We start from the raw sequence: 21,887 nt of genomic DNA on the forward strand, positions 1-21,887 counted from the left end.
CTTATAAGTGGCAAATTTGTATTTAAATTTAAAAAGTCTGTAAAATGCAGAGACAATCCCACAGAAGTCCATTTTTATTTAGCTTATGTAAAGATTAATGCAAGTAAATTGATCAGAATGAGTAGTGGGTCAGTGTGCCAGCTCAGGAATGAGCAGAAGCGAGCATCTCCATGTTTCTAAGAGGATCGCTTTAGTTCATCTTATCTTGTTTTCTTGAATAGCCCTAAGCCTTGTTGCATGTCTTATACTGGAACTCATTAAATGAGAAATTCACCAAGGCGTTACAGAAAAAATGGAACTGACACATATGGTCAGGCCAAAGGAAGATACGAGAAATATTTCCATCAAATCAGAATGTAATGCATATTAATGGTGATATGGTGCATATGAACATATACTTGAAAAAGTAATGAAATGGTTTGAACTGGCCTTACAAGCTGGAAATAAGCTATAGCTACTAGCACTGTATGTTTTCATTTTTCTTAGTCTATTTGCTGGTACATACATAAAGTAAAATGAAAGTGAAAATGGTTATGTTAAAAAAAACAACAACTCTGTTTTGAAACTCTATGCCTATATAAAGTTATGTGCCACAATAATGGACTTGTGACAGAAAAGCACCATCACTTATGCATAGTCTCTCCTTTGACCTCAGGAGTCCTTAAGGAACTGCCAAGATAAGTTTATGTGAAGCTGGCAAGTGCCTTCTTAGATATCTGGAGATGTGTCATTTTTAATAGCTTATCATTTCCGAACATTTGCTTTGCTAATGTTAGCAATCTATATTAGATGGGTTCTTCAAATACATTGCTACTTGTGGGCCCCATCTGAGTTTTTTTTGCATTGTGACGGTCTTATTTTTTAATGCTTTGGGATTGGTTCTTGGTCTACAGTGACATAGATTGTAATTGGTTGTGTTATGTGTGAAATCTCTTCATTAATATGTGACAGACGCTGTCAAACAGGCAGAACTTTCCATGTTTCTTTTTTAATTATACATGCATATATTAAAGTACAGGGAACAGCAAAGATGAAAAGTATGACAACAAAGATGAAGGGTTAATATCAACTCAGGACAGAGAGACAGCTAAAAGGTTGTGTGAACATTAAACATTTTGACCACAGCTTGGTGCAGCTTGTAGTTCAATTTAAGCTATGAAACTAACTCATCCAACTCTCAATCTCTCTGCTCTTAATTATTACTCTTACTGGCTTTCAAAGTGTGAAGGATAAGGTCATTCTCACCATTTTTACATATCAAAAGCATAACAATAATAGCTCTATATCATTTATTTAGATGTCAGAACCAGTACATATTGATTTTTTCCCCATCTCTTTGGAACATGATTCATTATCTCTTTCATACACAAATATATGGCTGTGAAAATTAGATAAACATATTGTTTATTTAATGTAAATTGTGAGGATGGATGGTACAATACATGAGGTTTATTAGTAAAAGATGTCACATTGTTAGTTTTCTCATAGCAGATGTCGCTTCACAGTAGCACGTTTTATTAGCATGCATAAAGAAAACCCATTTTAAATGTAAATGTTAAAATCATTTTGTGAACTTTAGAAGACCTTTTTCTTCACCTGAGGGAAGCCTTTTTCCATAAAGATATCAAGTAGTAAGTGGATTGAAAAAGGCATATAATAGTAATGCACAGTGTTTTACAACTACAAACTGAGATGTGTTGGGATTTTAAGTGATGGGTCAAAACAAAGTTACCCTTAAGTATTAGGTGGAAAAATGAGAAATGGTTAGCCTTATTTATTTATTTACAAATAAAGATCTCAAAAATACCCCATAGTATTTGTTAACATTAATAAATTGTAAGGCAAATTTTTGTTACACAGTCCACAAGCTTGGAATTCATTATCCATGTCTAAACAGCTGTCCTGTGAAAATCTCACTGCAAAGACTTGGGAACACACCAGAAAGATCAACCTTAAAGTTGTGGATATGTTTAAAGCAGGCTTGTGCAGCAATTGTGGATGTTTTAAAAACTTGATAAACCACAACTTTTCTAAAAACAAATGCACAGACCTTTGCACAACTGCAAATCTATGGTCTTCCATCTGAACTTACAAACTGGGCAACGAGGGCATTGATTAGAGAAGCAGTCAATCATAATAGATTAATACTTGTCGGATCTGTGTGAGCCAAAATTATTGCTGGATTTTAAGCAAAAAATGTTTTGGTTTTGTTTTGCAACTGATGAGAACTATTAAAAAAGATTAGAAAGGAGCATAGTACATGAAATCAACATTTTGAGAACTCTGAAAAAGAGCAATACAGTCATCCTCTTTAGGAAGTAAAGCTTAAAAAACAACTGAGATGCCCAGGCCCCATAAAATGTATCTTTACTGCTTACAAGACAACCATTGGTCATGCATCCATTTTATTGCATGCCAGCATTTTCACCTCTCACTCCAAAGCACTTGCACCGGCATCACAACTATTTTGCTCACTGACACTAATAAACACTAGCAAGGAGCACATAGGATTTTGTGAATTAAACATTTGACCATAATTTATACAAATGACATGTTTTGTTGATCTGCATTCTCTCTTTTGCTTTAGCATGATAAGTGTGCTTATGGTCCTTCAACAGAGCCCAGGAAATGTTTCTGCACAGACTTAAGAATGTCACTATGTACTTCTCAGAATAACTCAGGTTTTCACAGTTAGATTACTGTTTTTATTGTTTCCAGAATTTTCAGCTATACTTCATGGTGTAAACAGCTTAAGATTCCTAGGTCTGGTTAAATAATATTTTTTCCGACTATAGTTTTCTTGACAGTAATGTTTAAGCAGACCAGCTAATATCTGTCATTTAAAAGGAAAGGTTTTGCTTGACAGTCCTACACAAACATTGACAACATATTCAGTGTTTAATGTGGCTTTAATTGACATGAATAATGAAGGCATATTTTCATAGTATGCTAATGCACACTAACGCAAAAGAAACATCTTGATAAAGACTTGTTTCCTGTCTCTTTGACCTTTTGAGAGAAAATGTGTTGTGACAACAAGGCCTCGCTTGTGGCACTTATAAGTGATGTCAACCAAGGTTCATGCCATCAATAGTATGATGGCATGAATATTTCTATTTCTGAAAATAGAAATATTAGAATCACATGGAAGCTGTATTTATATTTTAAAAGTCTCTACATTTGTGAGGAAACAGCTTTGAAGGGATATTTAAAATGTAAATGATAAATGAATTAATTTATTATGCGTGTGACTTTCACACTCAGTGGTGTGAATGGCAGAACAAGTTGACTGAGATTAAATGAAAAACCTGTTTGTTGAAGAGTTACTTTCTCACACTTTACACTAAGGCTGAAAGGACCCTACACTGATGAGTGTTGAACACTGTGAAATCTGGCTGCAAAGATCAGTATAGAACACTAAATTCACTTACCCTTGTGTTTAGTGATAAGATCAGTAATTCCCAACATAGGCTGGGGATAATAAGTTATGTATAACATAACACACTAAATGACTATCAAAGGGCATTTAGTGCTGCACTGCTACAGTGAACCAGAAATTCAAGAATATTTCAAACATGCATGCTTGAAAGAATCAAAGCAATTTTTCTGTATGTTTTTATGGGAGAATAGTATTAGAACATAATATGCATCTCAAAATAATAAATTCTGCATAACACCCCTCTCCTTTAAAGTTATCCTATTTGATCTACATTTTTTTATTTCAGCCACCCTTTAAGCACAACGTGGTTGGTATTCCTCTTTAATAAATTTCACAATTCTTCAATTGTGACAATTCTTGATAAAACTGTCTGTCACATAAAGCAATAAACTTTCTGCACTGTCAACATGACTACATTTGCCTGTTGGAGAGACATGTTAGAAGTGACAGAATTTATTTAGCTGTGGCTTCATTCCTCTGCTTTTTTGTGCTGTACCTCCAAATCCACAACTGGTCTAAATTCTTGCCTGCATCAAGCTCCCACACAATAACATCTTGGCATAATCTAGGAAGATTTGATGGCCAATGGTATGAGCTGTTGTTTTATGAGAAGTTTGAATGAGGATTTTAAAATGAGAAGCATGCATTATCAGTAACCAGTCCCCACAGAAATATTGTGTATCTGACAACCTGAACCACACTCATGCTAAAACTTTCCCACATTGAAGTTTCTCACGTTAAAGGTGCCCTTTTTCCATAAATTAACTTTGTCATGTAAAACAAGCATTTCCAAGTTCCCAAAATGTCTCCAAAAAGTTAACACTATTCATGAGAATGCTCATTTTTAAAGGTTTGTGCACAATAATTTGCAAGTCAATATTTTGGCAAGACCCTTATTTATTGATTGAGTTCATGTCCTTTCTCTATGTTCTATCACAATCCAAATTCATGCATATAAATTGTGATTCTAGGTTAATCTTTGAATGCACGTAAATAAGTTGTCTCATGTGCTTCTATCTCGGTCTTGTGACCTAGTGGCTTTCTGTTCACTATATATTCTGCTTTTCACCCGATGACAGATGGGATATGTTTCACACATATGCACACACATCCCACCGCCACCCCACAGTTTCCCTGAAGTAGATAAAGATAGCAAAGAAAATAAATGAATTAGCAAGCAGTAGCCAAATTTTTTAGATCCAGAGGATGGCAGTGCTGAAAGAATAACACGTTATGACACATGCAGCTCAGTGTGTTGCATTTTGCATAATGCTCTTTGACTTTCTGATTCCAAAAGATCTAATTTTCACTCTCGGTATGTCCTGAGGCTAAGCTATCTCACATTTTACGATAGTTGCCAGTTCCACATGTCCTCAGATGGTGGTCCCACTGTAGGGACGATAGAAGGTAGTCTTGTGTGGAAGTGATGCTTGAGCAGTTTTGCCTCACTGAATCACAAAACAGCTGCCAATGCAGCTCATTACCTCAGCTCAGTGCGCCTCTAGTGTGTTTATTGAGGAGTCTGGTACACACCGTATGTGTGTAGTTGTGATAAAGTATTCCAAAATCGTCACGTGCAATATGCATGACAGCTTCAAAAAATATGGCCTAACATTGATAAAGCTAGACTTTTTTTCCAGAAACTTGTTAATATTTCCAAAAATCTGTCCACATATTGGTGAGGAGTGTGTGCAAATACAGCGCCACTGGACTGTTTCATCTTTGTTGGGAATTGTGACTTATTTATTTCTCTATCTCTAGACGCTTTCCCCACCAACAGCATATTTTTACTGCATATGTTTCATCGAGAAGTCTGATTCTGACTGTTCATTTTATGTCAGAGTAGCTGTGTCCATGTGGTATACAGCTTTAAAACACATCAGTCAAACATGCATTTCTAGGGGCAAATTGATCTCTTTTAACATTTTTCTCCCTGTGGTTTCAAAAACACAATCGCATGTCTATCCAACTCACCTTTGTGTGAAAAGGCTCTATTTGATGTCTTTATCCTCACACAAACATTTGAAAATCTCTTGAGTGTTTTTTATGTATGTGTGTAGATGCCATCTTAACATCCTGTTTTTATTCACACCCCTTTCACTTCAGCGAAAAAAAGATCCAAAGTTCTGAAACACATATGCTAAATCTCTTGTATGTTGTTGAGGAGGACCCAAAAGCTGGCGTGAGGCTGGCAAACATTAGACATGATAATTTAGAAACAATGAACAGACAGTACATGAATCTAACCTATTTCTCATCTCCATTATCAAAATATAAAGGTCCAGTATAATTGTGGAAAATACCACAGCTTCGCTGGACTTCGCCTTGTAGGCTTGTCTGAACCGTGATTGGCTGGTCTGCCTGTCAATCATGGTCGACAACAACCTATCAGAGCCTTAATGGGTGGGAATGTTCTAGAATGGGGCACAACATGTTTTTGATATAGTTTTTTGCAGTAGTTCAGTAGTTGTAGCAACTGTATTATCAGAAAGGAGTTCTAAGTTTGATATTTTCTGTTTACTGGTTTGTTTTGCTGCATCAAGAATTGTAAGTTGAATGATAATAAAGGGATGCCACATCTTTGATCGGATGCCTGCAGTTTTTTTCAGATACACCAAGCCCTTCAGTTCAATTGTGGTCCTTTGAGCCGGAGTTGGGAAATGCTGCAGGACATGGCGACAAGCACTCCAGTTAGAGAAGAAGAACCCAAGATGCAGCCCGTGGTAAGACCCAGACGAACTGCACGTCCACGAAGCTATACGGCAGATTATACACTGGATCAGCCTGTGCATCAGCCTGCTTCTGGAGCACAGATGCTCTTATCTGATATCAGCGATTCAGATGCGGAAGATCATTGCAGTGCACCCATTAGCCAGCAACCTAGTCCTAACCATTGGAGAATGATGGATCAGTGGGAGGATGCTGATGAAGCTGAGAGAGAAAAGGAGTGTTTACAGAAAGAAAATCAGTGCCAACGTGAAGCTATTTTGGAGCTCACAAGAGATAGAGATGATCTATATCACAGTAACAATGAGATGAGGAGGGAATTGCAGGAGTTGCGACAAACAGCAGCACAGCTGTCCACAGTCCTGGAGACGTTGAAGGTGATGGAACACAAAATGGAGAAACTCACAGCAAGCGAGGCTGAAGATAACTCTTTTGCACCCGCAGCCCATAATGTATACACCACAGCATTTCCTGTCCCAAAGCCAAGGATTCGCACACTACAGAAAGAGAGGGAAGACGTAGAGCATTATTCACTTTCAGCAAGTATAAGAGACGAGTCTACTGGCCCTCACGAAGAGACTGGCCCTCACGAAGAGAAGCGTGTGCATCATTCAGATCGAGGCTACAGGTATGGAAATAAAATATGCGAAGAGAGTGTGTCGGAAAGCCTATCAGCAGCTCCAGTTCCTTCGCCACGAAGTTCAGCGAAAATGAGAACCTTTACACCTCCAGTGCCAGCTCCGAGAAGGTCAGTCACATCCCGAATCTCCAGATTAGAGCACCCAGATTCTTCTGCTTCTGCTCTGTTTGAAAGAGGAGATCATTATGATTATAGAAGGATCCAAAGCTCACATTCAGCCCCTAAACACGGAAGTACATATAATGGTCCTGCTCCAACTATACCCTATTTTGTGCATCCAGACCCACGTGAGTTCTCCAGGCTTAGGATTGCTCTTGATAACATTCTGCCAGCAGGTGCTTCTGAACATTTTAAATATCAGGTCCTAACAGATCATCTCAAGTTAGAAGAAGCTCTCCTGATAGCAGATTCATTTTGCAACTCTCCACATCCTTTCACCGACACAATGGATGCCCTGTTCATGCAGTTTGGCCAGCCACATCAGCTTGCCTTAGCACGAATAGCAGAACTGATGGATAGACCAGACATACGCAGCGGGGATGGGGAAGCATTTCGCATGTTTGCACTATGGATACGTTCTCTGTTGGGCATGTTAGAGCAACTAGGAAGAGAAGGTAGTATTGAACTCCATTGTGGGTCTCATGTTTCCAGATTGCTAAGCAAGCTTCCACACGAGCTTAGAAGCAGTTTTAGAAGAAGAGTGCATCCAAGTAAGGTTCCAATTCCAACTCTGTATGATCTAGGAGAATGGCTGGATTTTGAAATGCAGGTTTATGAAGATAGTACCAGATTCTGTACTCCTGTCAGAGATAGCCAAAGGAAAAGAGGCACAGAAAAGGACAAAAGGGTGGTGTCAAGAACTACAGCATTACTGCTCAGTTCTGGGAAATCAGGAGAGACCAAGGTTTCTGAGCTGACACAAAATGCCATTACTACTGAGAAGGTCAAGAATAAACCATATTGTCCCTACTGTGACCATTCCAGTCATTTTTTGAACGGTTGTCAGAACTTTCAGCAGCTTACAAAGGAACAGAAAGTGCTGTGGATCAAAACAAATAACCGCTCCTGGCGTTGTGGGAGAGGACATCTGTCTGCCAAATGTACTCTCAAGGCAACGTGTAAAACCTGTGGACGTAGGCACTTGCTGATACTACATGATGTAAATGAGAAGTGGCAGGAAAAAGAGGAGACGGCAGAGAGGGGGAAACCCCCAGACCAGGGAACCATTGTGGGTGCATGTCTAACAAGCAGTGTGGATGACAAACTTTATGTTGGACGTTCTCTAACCAAGCGTAAAGTTCTTCTAAAAATAGTCAAGGTTCGATTGAGTAACGGGAGCAAAAGTATGGAAGCCTTCGCTGTTCTGGATGATGGTTCGGAGAGATCCATTTTGCTCCACAGTGCAGCACGTGAGCTTGGTTTGGAAGGGGAAGCTGAAGCTCTTGTTCTCCACACAGTGAAAAAGGACTCAAGGGTCATCCATGGCCATGCAGTTTCATTCTCTGTCTCCCCTGTAGCTCAACCAGCAAAGACATTTTGGATTAACCGGGCTTTCACAGCTAAATCTTTAAACCTTGCAGAACACAGTCAACCCACTGTTGCTCTTCAGAGAAAATACAAACATCTGCAAGATTTACCACTTCAACCGATAAACACGGTTCAGCCACTTCTCCTGATTGGATCTGACTTCCCATATTTAATCACTCCCATGGAACCGGTCCTCTTGGGGAGTAAAGGTGGCCCAGCAGCAGTCAGGACTCGCTTAGGTTGGACATTACAGGGCCCTGCGGAAGGAGTGAAACCGGGATCAGACACACAACAATGTAATTTCATCTCATTTCAGTCTCCCACCATTGAGTTGCATCAACAAGTTGAGAAGCTCTGGCAACTTGATGTTCTTCCATATCGGAGCACAAAGGAAGTGACCAGGTCCCGACAAGATAGTGAGGCTTTGTGCACCCTTCAAGAAAAGACTATCAGAACTCAAGTTGGTGGAGTACTCAGATATGCTACCCCAATGCTCCGCATTAAAGGCACAGAACCTCTGCATGCTACTCCTGAAGCAACTCTTCCACTCCTCAGAAACATAGAAAGGAGACTGACTAAAAATCCTGATCAGGCAGAAATATATAAGGCTGAAATGAAGAAACTGGAGGATGCTGGTTACATACTGAAGTTACAGCCTGAAGAAGTGGAGAAATCTGATGAAGCCTGGTACATCCCACATCACTTGGTACAGCACAACAATAAAAGCAGAGTAGTTTTTAACTGTTCATTCCAATATCAAGGCAGAAACTTAAACAAACTACTCCTACCAGGTCCTACTTTAGGCCCATCCTTGCTGGCAGTGCTTCTTCGCTTTCGCGAACATACAGTGGCCATTTCTAGTGATATTAAAGCAATGTTTCACCAGGTGAGACTTCTCCCTGAGGACAAACCACTGTTGCGGTTCCTTTGGAGGGACTTGAAAAGGGAGGAACCGCCAAGTGTATATGAGTGGCAGGTGCTCCCCTTTGGGACCACCTGCAGTCCATGCTGTGCCACTTATGCACTGCAAAAGCATGTTCAAGATCACAGCCTGCCTGAAGAGGACATCCGAGAGGCAGTTGAAAGGGGTTTCTATGTGGACAATTGTCTCCACAGTTTCAGTTCAGAAATGGAGGCAAAGATGTTAGTTGATAAACTTCGAGATGTCCTGACTGAGGGAGGATTCGATCTAAGACAATGGGCGAGCAACGTGCCATCCGTAATCAGTCATCTCCCAGAAGATGCCAGATCAACTAGCAGCAATTTGTGGATAAATCAGAATCAGCTTGATACATTTGAATCCACACTCGGACTCCACTGGCATTGTCCTACAGATCTGCTGCATTACAAACATCTTCCTACTGGTGACCTCTCAGTGACAATGTGAAGCATTTACAGAACTCTGGCTAGCCTGTATGACCCCCTTGGTTATATTATCCCCTTTACCACCAGAGCTAAGATTGTCATTCAACGTCTCTGGGATAAAAAAAGAGAGTGGGATGATCCAAGACTTCCCGAGGACCTGCTACAGACATGGAAAACCTGGCAGGCAGAGCTGCCCGACCTAGAGAAGATCTCTTTACCTCGATGTTACACCACGGAAAAGTTAGATCTACCGGACAGCAAAAGAGACATCCATATATTTTGTGACGCGTCAGAGCGGGCATACGGCTCAGTTGCCTATATGGTCACAGAATCTCCAGATGGAATCCAGGAAATTGCTTTTCTAGCAGCCAGGTCACGAGTAGCCCCACGAAAGCAGCTGTCCATTCCAAGATTGGAATTGTGTGCAGCTCTCACAGGTGCACAGTTAGCTCATGTGCTAAAGACTGAACTCAACATACCTATACAGAAGGTTTATCTGTGGTCAGACTCCACCACTGTTTTAACTTGGCTAAAGTCTGAGTCATGCCACTTTAAGGTGTTTGTTGGGACCCGGGTGGCAGAGATTCAGGAGCTGACTTCAGCACAGGATTGGCACTTTGTGCCATCAAAGGAGAATCCTGCTGATGACATAACCAGGGGAAAAACTCTGACCGAACTAGCCGTTGTCTCCAGATGGACACATGGGCCTCTCTTTCTTCAAGATCCTATCGATCAATGGCCGCTCATGCCCTCAATTTCCATCATGGATGGCGAAGAGGAGCTCAAACATTCATCATTTTGTGGAACCATTTCTAACATTCCAAACTCCACCATCCCTGGGGTCACACAGTACCAAACTTTCAGGGATCTTGTAGAAGCGACAGTGAAACGTGCTCATGGGGCGGCTCACACCTCTGGCAGCTCCACAGCAGATGATTATCGAAAAGCTGAAATTGAAATATTGCGACAAACCCAAATGGACAGCTTTCCTACTGAGTTTCCTAAGCTCAAATCAGGCCAAACGGTTGGACCTAGTAGTCGGTTGTATCCTTTGGATCCACAGTTTGACCAATCCATGGAACTCATTCGTGTGGGAGGCCGTTTGAGACGTGCCTCTGAACTTGAAGAGGATTCTATCCACCCATTCGTACTCGATTCTCGTCATCCTGTGACAGAATTAATCATTAAGGATATTGATGCAGAGCTTCACCACCCAGGACCAGAGAGGGTATTTGCTGAAATAAGGAGAAGATTCTGGATTCTACGGGGCAGGGAGGCTGTTCGGCGCTATCAGCGACGTTGTGTTGGCTGCAAACGATGGAGAGGAAGACCTGTTGCTCCCCAAATGGCTGATTTGCCACCATCCAGACTCAGACTATTCAAACCACCTTTCTACTCTACTGGAGTAGACTGCTTTGGACCTTACATTATCAAAGTTGGCAGAAGACATGAGAAGCGGTGGGGCATCATATTCAAATGTATGACCACAAGGGCTGTGCATGTAGATCTGCTGTCCAGCCTTGATGCCAACTCGTTCTTGTTGGCACTGAGACGTCTGATAGCACGGAGAGGAAAGCCCTATGAAGTACTTTGTGATCAAGGCACCAATTTTAAAGCTGGAGAACGTGAACTGACCGAGGCATTCAGGAGCCTTCAGCCACAAATCCAGGAGCAACTGGCTGGTCAACAAATAGACTTCAGATTCAACCCTCCAGGAGCACCGCACTTCGGTGGGTGTTGGGAAAGGGAAATTAAATCCCTGAAATCGGCCCTCACGACAATCTTGGGTGCCCAAATTGTGACAGAGGAGGTGCTGCGCACACTTTTGGTGGAAGTTGAAGGAATACTTAATTCCAAACCACTTGGTTATGTTTCAGCAGATGTAGCTGACCCAGATCCTATCACTCCTAACATCTTGTTGATGGGGCGGCTAGACCCATCTCTTCCTCAAGTTAAATACCCAGAAGTAGAGATTGCTGGTCGGAGGAGATGGAGATATAGTCAAGTGTTAGCTGACCACTTTTGGAAACATTTCCTAAAGTTTTATCTGCCAGGACTCCAGGCTCGGAATAAGTGGCAAGAGCACTCTGAAGACCTGCAAGTTGGAACCGTTGTGATGATAGCAGACCCACAGTTACCACGAGCTCTTTGGCCTGTTGGTTTGATAAAAACGGTTTTCCCTGGAGCAGACGGGAGAATCCGCACAGCTGAAGTGCAGGTCAAAGAGCGCAACTATATTCGCCCTGTAGTACGTCTAGTAAAACTTCCAGAAATTCCAGAATGAAGGGCTGATCTTCAGTTAATATTTCCCAAGCTGCAAATTATCACAGACAATTTGGGGGCGGCTGTGGAAAATACCACAGCTTCGCTGGACTTCGCCTTGTAGGCTTGTCTGAACCGTGATTGGCTGGTCTGCCTGTCAATCATGGTCGACAACAACCTATCAGAGCCTTAATGGGTGGGAATGTTCTAGAATGGGGCAGAACATGTTTTTGATATAGTTTTTTGCAGTAGTTCAGTAGTTGTAGCAACTGTATTATCAGAAAGGAGTTCTAAGTTTGATATTTTCTGTTTACTGGTTTGTTTTGCTGCATCAAGAATTGTAAGTTGAATGATAATAATGGGACGCCACATCTTTGATCGGATGCCTGCAGTTTTTTTCAGATACACCAAGCCCTTCAGTTCAATAATATTGCTGCAAAATTAATGACTTGATGGAAGCAGCAGTCCACTGTTATATTTTTGTTCAGGTGGAGTGATTGTTGCAAAATTAGCAACTCTATGCAATCAGCTGGATTTCCCAATATTTTCCATACTGACATAATAAAGTGAACTTGAATGAAGTGCTTTATAGCTAGAATCAAACGGGAATACTTGTAATTGACTGTATGTATGATTCAGTCAATCATACAGACTGAATCATACAGACAGTCTGTACAGTCTGTATGATTGACACAGTTTATGTACATAAACTGAAGGCACAGATTCAGTTCATATATATAATGTAAAGTTATGTATATAAACTGAATTGTTATAATGTGCTATGATTTCACACCATACAGAAAGACTACATTAAAATGAATAGAGCTGAATTAAACAACAAAAGAGCTTCCAACATCTTTTGCCCCATATTTTTCTACAAAGGACTTTAACTAAAAGGTAATTAGAGGATTTACAGAAACACTACAGAGACATCCATATGTACATTTATTCAGCTTTAACTAAGAGAAAGAGAAGAGTAACAGAGCATCCAAAAACATCAAAGCCTTACAAAACAACAAAATTATGAAAGCATGCAGATACTGTGATTTTATACTGCTGTTTTGTATCCGCAGACTAAAGAAAAAATGAACAAATGTAAAGCTTGTATTTACATTGTATAATGTATCACATTTCCTGAATTATGCAGTTTTTACCAAGCAGCATTCATTCCTAACATCTCTGAGGTATAGTCAGTTCAGTTTTAAATCACAACAGATACCGTCTAAAAGGCTAATGCAGATGCTGGGAACAGTCCAATTTTAGTTCCCCAAATACCCTGGTGAAGTTTTTGTCATGGCTGATTGTGCTGTTTTATTGAGTCATCTCAAGATCTGAATGTGTTTTAGGCTAAGCATTAAGTTACTTAAGCAAACCTCATACTAACAGATCATTGCCAATTATAAAGGAAAATTCCATTCCTCTTAAATTGCTCTTATCACTTTCAGGCTTTATTTTCTTATGCCTCAGCATGATCTCTCCCAGCTGTGTCATTTGCAAATTTCCCCCCTTAAAGAATGTGGAGCGGATCTTTTCAGACCAACTTCAGAGAAAAAGATCTTAGTGGCGTGTCATCTCACATCAAGCCTGTGGCCAGAATTCTCTGCTGTCTTGACATGTGACCTTCCTGTTAAAAAATCTGGGTCTTTCCTGACTTAACTATGAATTATTTTGTTGTACTATGATTTCAAGTGAGAAAATAACACATTTAAAAAAGTAAAGAGTCACATTTTTAAAAATTTGGGTTGTTTATGAGTTATTTAAGTTTACAGAGATTTACAAAGGATTATTCATATTTGAAACAAATCTTTTGCAATTTGCTCTAGTGCATTTATGTGATACCGCAAGATTTTAATATTCAAACTCACACCTTGCATCTGTCCTCTGGTTTGCAAATGATTTTAATTCTAGGTTGAACTAGGGTGAAACCCTGAGCTACACTTTCTCCTTTCAAAAGCTTTTATATCTGTGAATCCTTTAAACAATTGCATCTGTGACTGCTCTTTGGTCTTGCCTGAAAATGAGGACTAACCAAGCACTTGCTGCCAAAGTTCCTTTGCAGCAAAATGTGGGTCTGGACAAATGGTAGCACACTGAGTCAAAGTGCTTTTGTAAGCTAAATAAAAGGAAGCTAAGAGAACATACTGTCCAGAAGTTAATGCCATTTTTTTCTTTTCTGTTTTTCAGAACAAGAGCCTAAAAAATAAACTACTCTCTGGAAACAAACTTTGCGATGCATATGCTGAAGAGGTAAGGGCTTTTTCTGTTTTACAAAGGCAGTAATTTCTGAGCTCCATATTATTGTTTCTGATAACAGACTTGGAAGAATTCAAAAGAGATTATGATCAGGACTTGTAAGCAAACAATACAACAAAACAGATAACAGCTTAAAAATTCGCCAAACTTAAGCTTAAGATATTTAAACAAAAGAAATACACAAAACAAATTAGAAAAATCTGTTTTTGGTGAATTTGTTTTGAGGTTCTACTCAGCCTTGGGTATGTTATTGTTTTAATAAACTTGAGAAAAGATTTAAAGTTTTTTATCTGTATACTTTTTGTTGACTTGCCACCCTCCGATATTAAGTGTGAACATTATGTATTGACAGCATTAGCAGCTAAAATTAAGGTTTGTTATAATCACATTTTCAGGAAGGAATGTTCATAACAGTTGAAGTTAGGTTCAAATTGCAGACCATTTACAATGTAACTTTTAACAATAGTTTGTGAATTAGTCTCTCATAACAATTTGTACTTGTTTGCATCTGCAGTCTTTTTTCCAGGCAATCTCAGCAAGTGCTGCAGCTCTTAACTCTGTTCTTTCTGTCACTTATACATTCATCTAGAGTTCAGACATGGACATAAACTTGCTTGGTTTTGCCTGTCTAGTGAATTTCAGAGCAACTTGTACTAACTGTCAGCCATTTGATTGCTGTGCAGTGCAATCTGAGGAGCTATAGTTGCAGCGAGAGCAGCTTTGAGTGAGGTTCGTCTGTGTCATTTTCGCTGTCACTTTTCATCTCTTCGTGCTTCGACTCTGCTGCCAGTTGCCATAGTCAGCACAGTCCAGGGAGTTCACATCCTCATTGAAGCCTTGAGCTTTTGACTGCTGCCTTTTACCTTCCTGCTGACCGAAGCTTATGCTGTAATTTAGCCGTGAAGTCTTGTACAAGACAGCGGGTCTGGCAGGGATCCTGATGACATGCTCACATCACAGCTGATTTTTGCTGTGTAATCGCAGCGTTTATAGTTATGTGGTTGTTTCATTGAAACTCTCGACCTTTTCTTGTAGGGCTTATGGAATTATTTAAATTTTTACAGCGATAATGTGGGCAGCTTGATAACTGCTATTGTAACAGAGAGACTCTAGGTCAGACCTCTGAAGTAAAATCTAAGTTTGAGCGAATTTTTATTGTGACCAGTTTGCTGATGTTAGTGTGCAAAAAGAAAGCTCATAAATAATGAGAGCCCTCCAGATATCTACCTTTGGAAAGGCTGATGTGATACTTTATAAAAGAACTTTTTACTGCAATTACAGTTTTGAGTAGATGTCTACCAAATGTGCATCTATACATAAAAGATTTTACCCATCTTTAATTGCAAAATAGTTCAAGCTCAGCGAGCTTCTGCAAACACAAGTTTTCAACTTTTGACTGGACTTTAATTAGGTCATACTCAAATTTGAATATGAATTGGCCATCATATTCCTTTTTACATGTAGGCTAAATGATCAGTTTTGGTCTGACCAGAACACTTTCTTTCATGTTTATCAAGGAATACATTTCACACAGTTGGACTTTGTTTACTAAATAAGTGAACTTTGAAGGAGTTTAGCTGCAATTAATTGTATCTAGGGGCAAAAGAGTAAAAGCGGTTAAATATGAATGCATGTCCCACTTTTCAGATTTTTCTTTATGAAAAAAAAACATTGAAAGCAATAGTCTGAAAAATATATTTTATGATTACATGAAAAAAAGAGAAACGTATTCAAGGGATCCTAAAACTTTTACAAAGAATGGTGTCTCTCCATTCATTCATTGTCTACTCATTTAAATCGTTTGTACTTGAATAAACACATCAAAAATTATGACAAGAAAATTGTTGCTGGACTTTTAGTTACTCATAATAAACTTGGTAACTTGGAGAGAAAAAAGTAAACTTTTCTGTGGTGATTAAATAAAACTTCATAGGTTTCTGGTATATTTTAAATAACTCTTGCTCTAGAGTTAAAAATGTTTTCATTATTTACAATTCCCCATCGTGGCAGTCACATCTCACAGCATTAAGGAATTTGAGGGGATAATTAATTTTGGGTCATGCTTCAGTATTACTTTGGGAATTGTATTACTGGAAACTCCCCTTTAGGCTTTAACTGCATCAGCAATAATGGACTAATCTGAGTAGTCAACACCACGTGAAGTTAGATATCTAAAGCCCTCAAAGAGAACACTGAGTTTGGGAGCTTTTGATGTTGAGGAGCTTTTCATCAGCTCTGAAGTCAGCTCCAAAGCTAAGGTTGCTCCCACACTCCCACTGAGACACAGAAAATTGGAGTTAAAAATTCTGGCCTCTTTCCTTCAAAAATCTTCAAGCTGAACTCGCTGACATGTTGCCAGCGATAGCTTATCTTTGCTATCATCACATATCCAAACCCTGAGAAGATGATGGCACATTTTGAGATGCAGCCCGGCTGATTGGAACTCTTCATGTGTTGGAAGGAGTAAAAAGGCAACGAAAAGGTTCTGATTGAATCTGCAGGTCATTATTTACTGAGCCAACTTTTTTTTAGGCAAATGGTTGAAAAAGGGATAACTTTTCCTTGTACCTAATACAAATCATTCCTATTCAACTGAACTCATGAAGAAAAATTACTCTGAATTTTTCTGATTATTGTCAAAAGAACTCTAGTCACGGTTGCTGGACTTTAAGGTCTTTAAGCCAGCAAATAGCTTGCAGACTTTTCCTGAAAACAGGTAGATGGAGGTCACTGTCTTCAATTCCCTTACCAGACTTTGGCTTTTGAAGTAAATCAGTGAGAGGAAATTGTTCCATGCTTCGACTTTAATCCTAGAAAGTTATTTATGTTTTAAGGGAAAGGGTTACCGACTGAACCTGTAATCGCACTGTAATTACCACAGACTGACAGAAAGAGATGGTCTCTGAGCCTGAAAAACAATTGCTAAAGGTAATTACAAGGAGCACCTTTTTTGCCTCAAGTTTGTCTGTTTAAGCTGTTCAAGGAGCTACACCTACGAAAACCCCACACTTTGACTATGTACCATCTGTTCATAGTGCCACTTCTACATGTTTATTATATTCATTGAATACATTATCGTCTAGGTGCTAAATGTTTATATTTTAAATTAATTTTAAATTAGAATATTCTCAAGGCATTAATAATTCTGAGTTAATCAATTCAAATAATGAAAGAAAATGAAAGCAAAGAAGAAAAAAATCCTGATGCAAAGACTTCAAGTGCAGCTCCAAGAATCGAGAGTCGTCCTTTGGACATGGATAAACCTTTTACTCACCCATTCACCTAATAGAAACAACAACGAAAAACACAATGTGGGCTAAAACATAACACTTTGATCAATCATTTCAAACCTTTCTTCGGCTTTATTGTGACACATCTCCTGCAATAATAAGTGAAATAATGAAACATTAAAATGTTCATTAAGTATGATGTCCAGTTGAGTTTACACATTTTACCAAATACAGTGAATCTAATCAAATGCTCATCATGGGATGTTCTTTAGTTTTCTCACTCCATGATGTATGTCTGCCACAAAAACAAGCCTGGGCATCATAATTATCAGGAAACTTCATGGTGGCAAAATCATATGTTTTGTTTTATTTTCTTTAAATGGAACTGAGGTTATTTTTCAAGACTGGTAAAATAATAAACTATTCTTTATTAAGTTAGATATTTTGTTTTCAGATTCATACATCCAACTCATCAGATAAATGTCTTAATGAGAAATAGATTAAATTCTTAGAATGACCTAACCACAAAAGTAGAAAAGACACAAAACCTGTTGGATCACACGAAGAAGGCTGTGGACAAATGTATTAATATTTCCAAGCCAAGTTGTGGGATGGTGATAGACTTATACCAGACAAAATGGTGTTATTTAAAAAAGGTTCTTAAACAAAGTGTTGTTCTAAAGTTGTGAACATTTGAGCAGTGCTTATTTCTCAAAAGGAAAGATTTTGAGAAATAAGCATATTTATGAATGTGTTGGCACTAACCTGATACTTAATTGATATATTACTCATGAATAGTTTTGAAACCAAAGTAGAGGAATTGATGGTATTCAAAGATAATCTCTTGACTCAAAGTCAGAAAGAACTCTTGCCAAATTCAAAATTAGACACAACGAAGAAAGCGACTCACAAGTACCTGAATCAGTTATTTCACTTTAGCAATCACATAAAACCACAAATCCTGCTCCTTTATTCAAACTGGAAAGAAAACCTTGAAGGATATTCAGCACCACCTGCTATACATTTCTGACTATTTTACGTTTTATCAGTTCATTATGTAAATGTCACAGAACATATCAAAATGCTGCTGATGCGCTCAAGGGAAACATCTGATAGCTGAGGAACCTTGATTCAGTGTCAAAGTTAGAACCATTTGCTAAAGGAGGGAGATAAATGGCATTTGAGATGCCCTTTAATCTGTTTCACATCTGCATGAATTTATCACCCCTTTCTCTCCTCTGTCAAATTTATGGTGTTGCTGCGCAGTCATGATGTTGAAGAATGATGTTTTCACACTTCAGTGTAAGAGCTGTTATCACTGAAATTACGTTGAATTCATGCATCAGGATTTAACTGAAGCATCCATGGAAACCATCCATCCATCTGTCCATCCATCTGTCCATCCATCCTTCCATCCATCCAGCTATTCATCCGTCCATCCATCCAATAGCACTTACTAGGACAAATTACAAAGAGGGCTAAAATATAAAAACTGCAGATTTAAGAAGATTTCATGTAATGTCACATTTCAAGGTGAATGGCCTTGTGTAATTAATTCTGCAGGGCTTTTTGAATGAAGCTGCATGTCATTATCATTGTAGATATTGGGACAATTAATGAGCTTTGAAGACAATTTCTCCAGTACCACAACTTTATTTTAACAAATGCTCCAAGCACCTTTATTAATAAAAAGAGTAGGTGAATAACAGTCAGAGAGACAGAAAGGTCTTTACAAACTACTTTTTGTTTGTCAAGCAATTGACAGAAAACAAATTATTTCATTAAACATCTCAGTATGATTGAGTAACAGCAAAACATTAACTGATTTTAGTTATTCAATGCAATAAGTAAAACTAATGTATCATGAAGATTAACATTTGTTCCGCAAGCAACTTGGATTGTGTGCCATCTACATCTCTTCTAGGCCCTGGGATAATAGTTGAAATGCTAAATCTGTGTCCTTTTCTCTTTACTTTCATTTAAAATGATTCATTTGGACCACTGAGCGACTATCCAGTTTTGCTTCTGCTTTGCCAACACAAGATAGTTTTTTGGTTTAGTAGTTAATATAAGGAGCGAGACATTTACAGCTCAAATATTTGTGTTTGGTGGTTTTTGTGGCACTGATTCCAGTCATGGTTCAAGTTTTGTAAATGTCCCTCAAGCTTTCTCTCTAAGCAGCCAGCTTATTTATTAGTAAACTTCTAAGCTTATCTTTCTTGTGGAAGGTGTCAGTGCCCATCTACTGGAATCATGTCAGTAGTATTGCTCATGAGACATAACATTTTTGTATTAAACATTCATTTAACTAACTTATTTTTAAATGTTTTTTTTTAAATGACTGACATTTTATTAGATATAAATCAGAATAATAATTTTAAAAATCACTTGGTGAGTAATGAATCTATCATAAGTTTTAAAAGTTTAAATAAATTAATTTGTCAATAATGTAATTTATCAGTATATTTATAGGTAAACGGACAAACATCTAATGTATGTTTTTTTTTCAGACTAACAGCTATTTGATTTCTGACACTTAGCAACGTGGCTGAAAGGAATTATTAAAATGTACAATTATAAGAAGTGGATAGTGCAACCATTTTCTGCTTTTGATTTAATAACTCAAATGGATAAGCATCTATATCAATCACATTACCCCATTTATGTCTTAAGTAGGGTTTTTGTGTGTGTCTTTGCACTTTCAAGTTTTAAGCCAATTGCAGATTTACTAAGCCTTCCAGGAGGGACCAACATGATGATAAGTGATAATGTTAAATGCCATGTAACATTAGGATGCCCCAGGCCTCTTTCAGGAAAGAAAAATCAAAGTAAGATCTTCCCATGGTTTGTTTGATGTTTGGCAGCTTTGATAGTATGTTGTTTGGAAGATGTGCATTCACGGCTGTATGATATATCCTACAATGCAATTTGTCCGTCCGCAGGGAGTGTACAAAGGCTGAATTTATGGTTAATATAAATGTATGGCTGTAGTCGTCTACCTCATTCACTATTCATATTGAATAAATCAAATTACTCTGACAGAAATTTTTGAAGTATAATAGTTGAGTCTGTGAGCATTTAGCCATCAGCAACCCACTGCTAGACTGTGCAGGTCTATCACCATGCTGCACTCCTGTTGCATTTAAAAATTTAGCATAAGGTGGGGATAACTGCATTTTTGCTTAAGTACCACTGGCAATTTGTGTCCTGTCACCTTTGGATCTATTTGTCATGGGGATTGTTTGTGTTGTTCCACAGGGACAATTTATGGTAAAACAAACTCATATAAGAGAAATCAGTTCTTTCTAGAAAGTGTATTGGGGGAAAAAGCTACATTTTATGCTAATGAAACACAGTTGTTTGTAGATAAAAGGAACAACAAATTTACTGGATAATTGAACTGCACAATATATTGTATACTAGCATTGTCATATACTGTAAGTGTTTGCAATATTAATCTTACAAAGGTCTGTTTAGACAGCAGTAATTGTTGGTCAATATAATCCACTTATAATAAACTTTCCTTAGCAGACCCCCACCTCAAGAACAAAGTTTAACATAGCATTGATAGCTGATTTTTAGTTATAATTAATATTTCTACATCTCCCTTTATTACAGATGCAATGGGTCTTCTGGATGACCTTGAAAATAAAATAAAAAAACACACAAGAAAAAATATTCACATGAAGAACACAGGCTTGTAACACAAATGAAATACAAACAAACATATCTTGCTGCTTTCACTGGAGGAAAGTGAAACATAACACATTTACTTCTAAAAGACAGAGTTCAAACAATGTAAAATCCTGCTGACAGTAATTATTTTCCAGCCATTCATGTTAGAAATAATTACTGTCAGCTTTATAAGGCCCACATCTCCTGGGTACTGCATCATGAAAGGTACAGAAAAAAAACAACTTTCGGAAACCATAGATTCTGTTAAGTGGAACATATATAAATAACCTGAACAATTCAAATGTATTTCAAATAGCTCACACGCTGCTACAGTTGCATTTTACATGCCAACACATTATATTTACTCAGTTGGACAGTTTCATGGAAGCAGGTGCTCACTATGGACACAAATGACAATGCTCAAAATAATAAAGGTCCCAGAGCAATAGAGGCACAGATGAGAAAGAGAGGAAACACAAAAATAGGCTTATGCAGCAAGTAATGTCTTTGTCACAATATTCACCAATATTTCCACCACTGAAATATTTTCTTTGGTAATTGTTGGATAAATTGTATTATTAGTAATTATCAAATATTTGTTGTATCATGTAGTCTTGTAGTTACATTTTAGATAATGTTTCTGTGTGTTAAATAACTTTGATTCTATCCTGAGACTGCCCTGGGAAATAGGGGTGACAGCTACTCTCAGCAGCTGTTGCCCTGCAGGACTTCCTACAAGACAGAGGTGTTAATTGCTCCCAGCAGAGTT

At 38.4% G+C, this 21,887-nt stretch overlaps 1 protein-coding gene across 1 annotated transcript in view; it reads left to right on the plus strand.

The window, feature by feature from the left end:
• Positions 1–21,887, plus strand: part of luzp2 (leucine zipper protein 2) — a 175,045-nt gene that overhangs the window by 112,957 nt on the left and 40,201 nt on the right. The window contains exon 6 of the mRNA XM_023332965.1: positions 14,145–14,207. Coding sequence (XP_023188733.1) covers positions 14,145–14,207 — 63 coding nt within the window. The remainder of the gene's footprint in view (positions 1–14,144; positions 14,208–21,887) is intronic.

This window comes from Xiphophorus maculatus, chromosome 4 (assembly GCF_002775205.1).
Source record: "Xiphophorus maculatus strain JP 163 A chromosome 4, X_maculatus-5.0-male, whole genome shotgun sequence".
Lineage (NCBI taxonomy): Eukaryota > Metazoa > Chordata > Actinopteri > Cyprinodontiformes > Poeciliidae > Xiphophorus > Xiphophorus maculatus.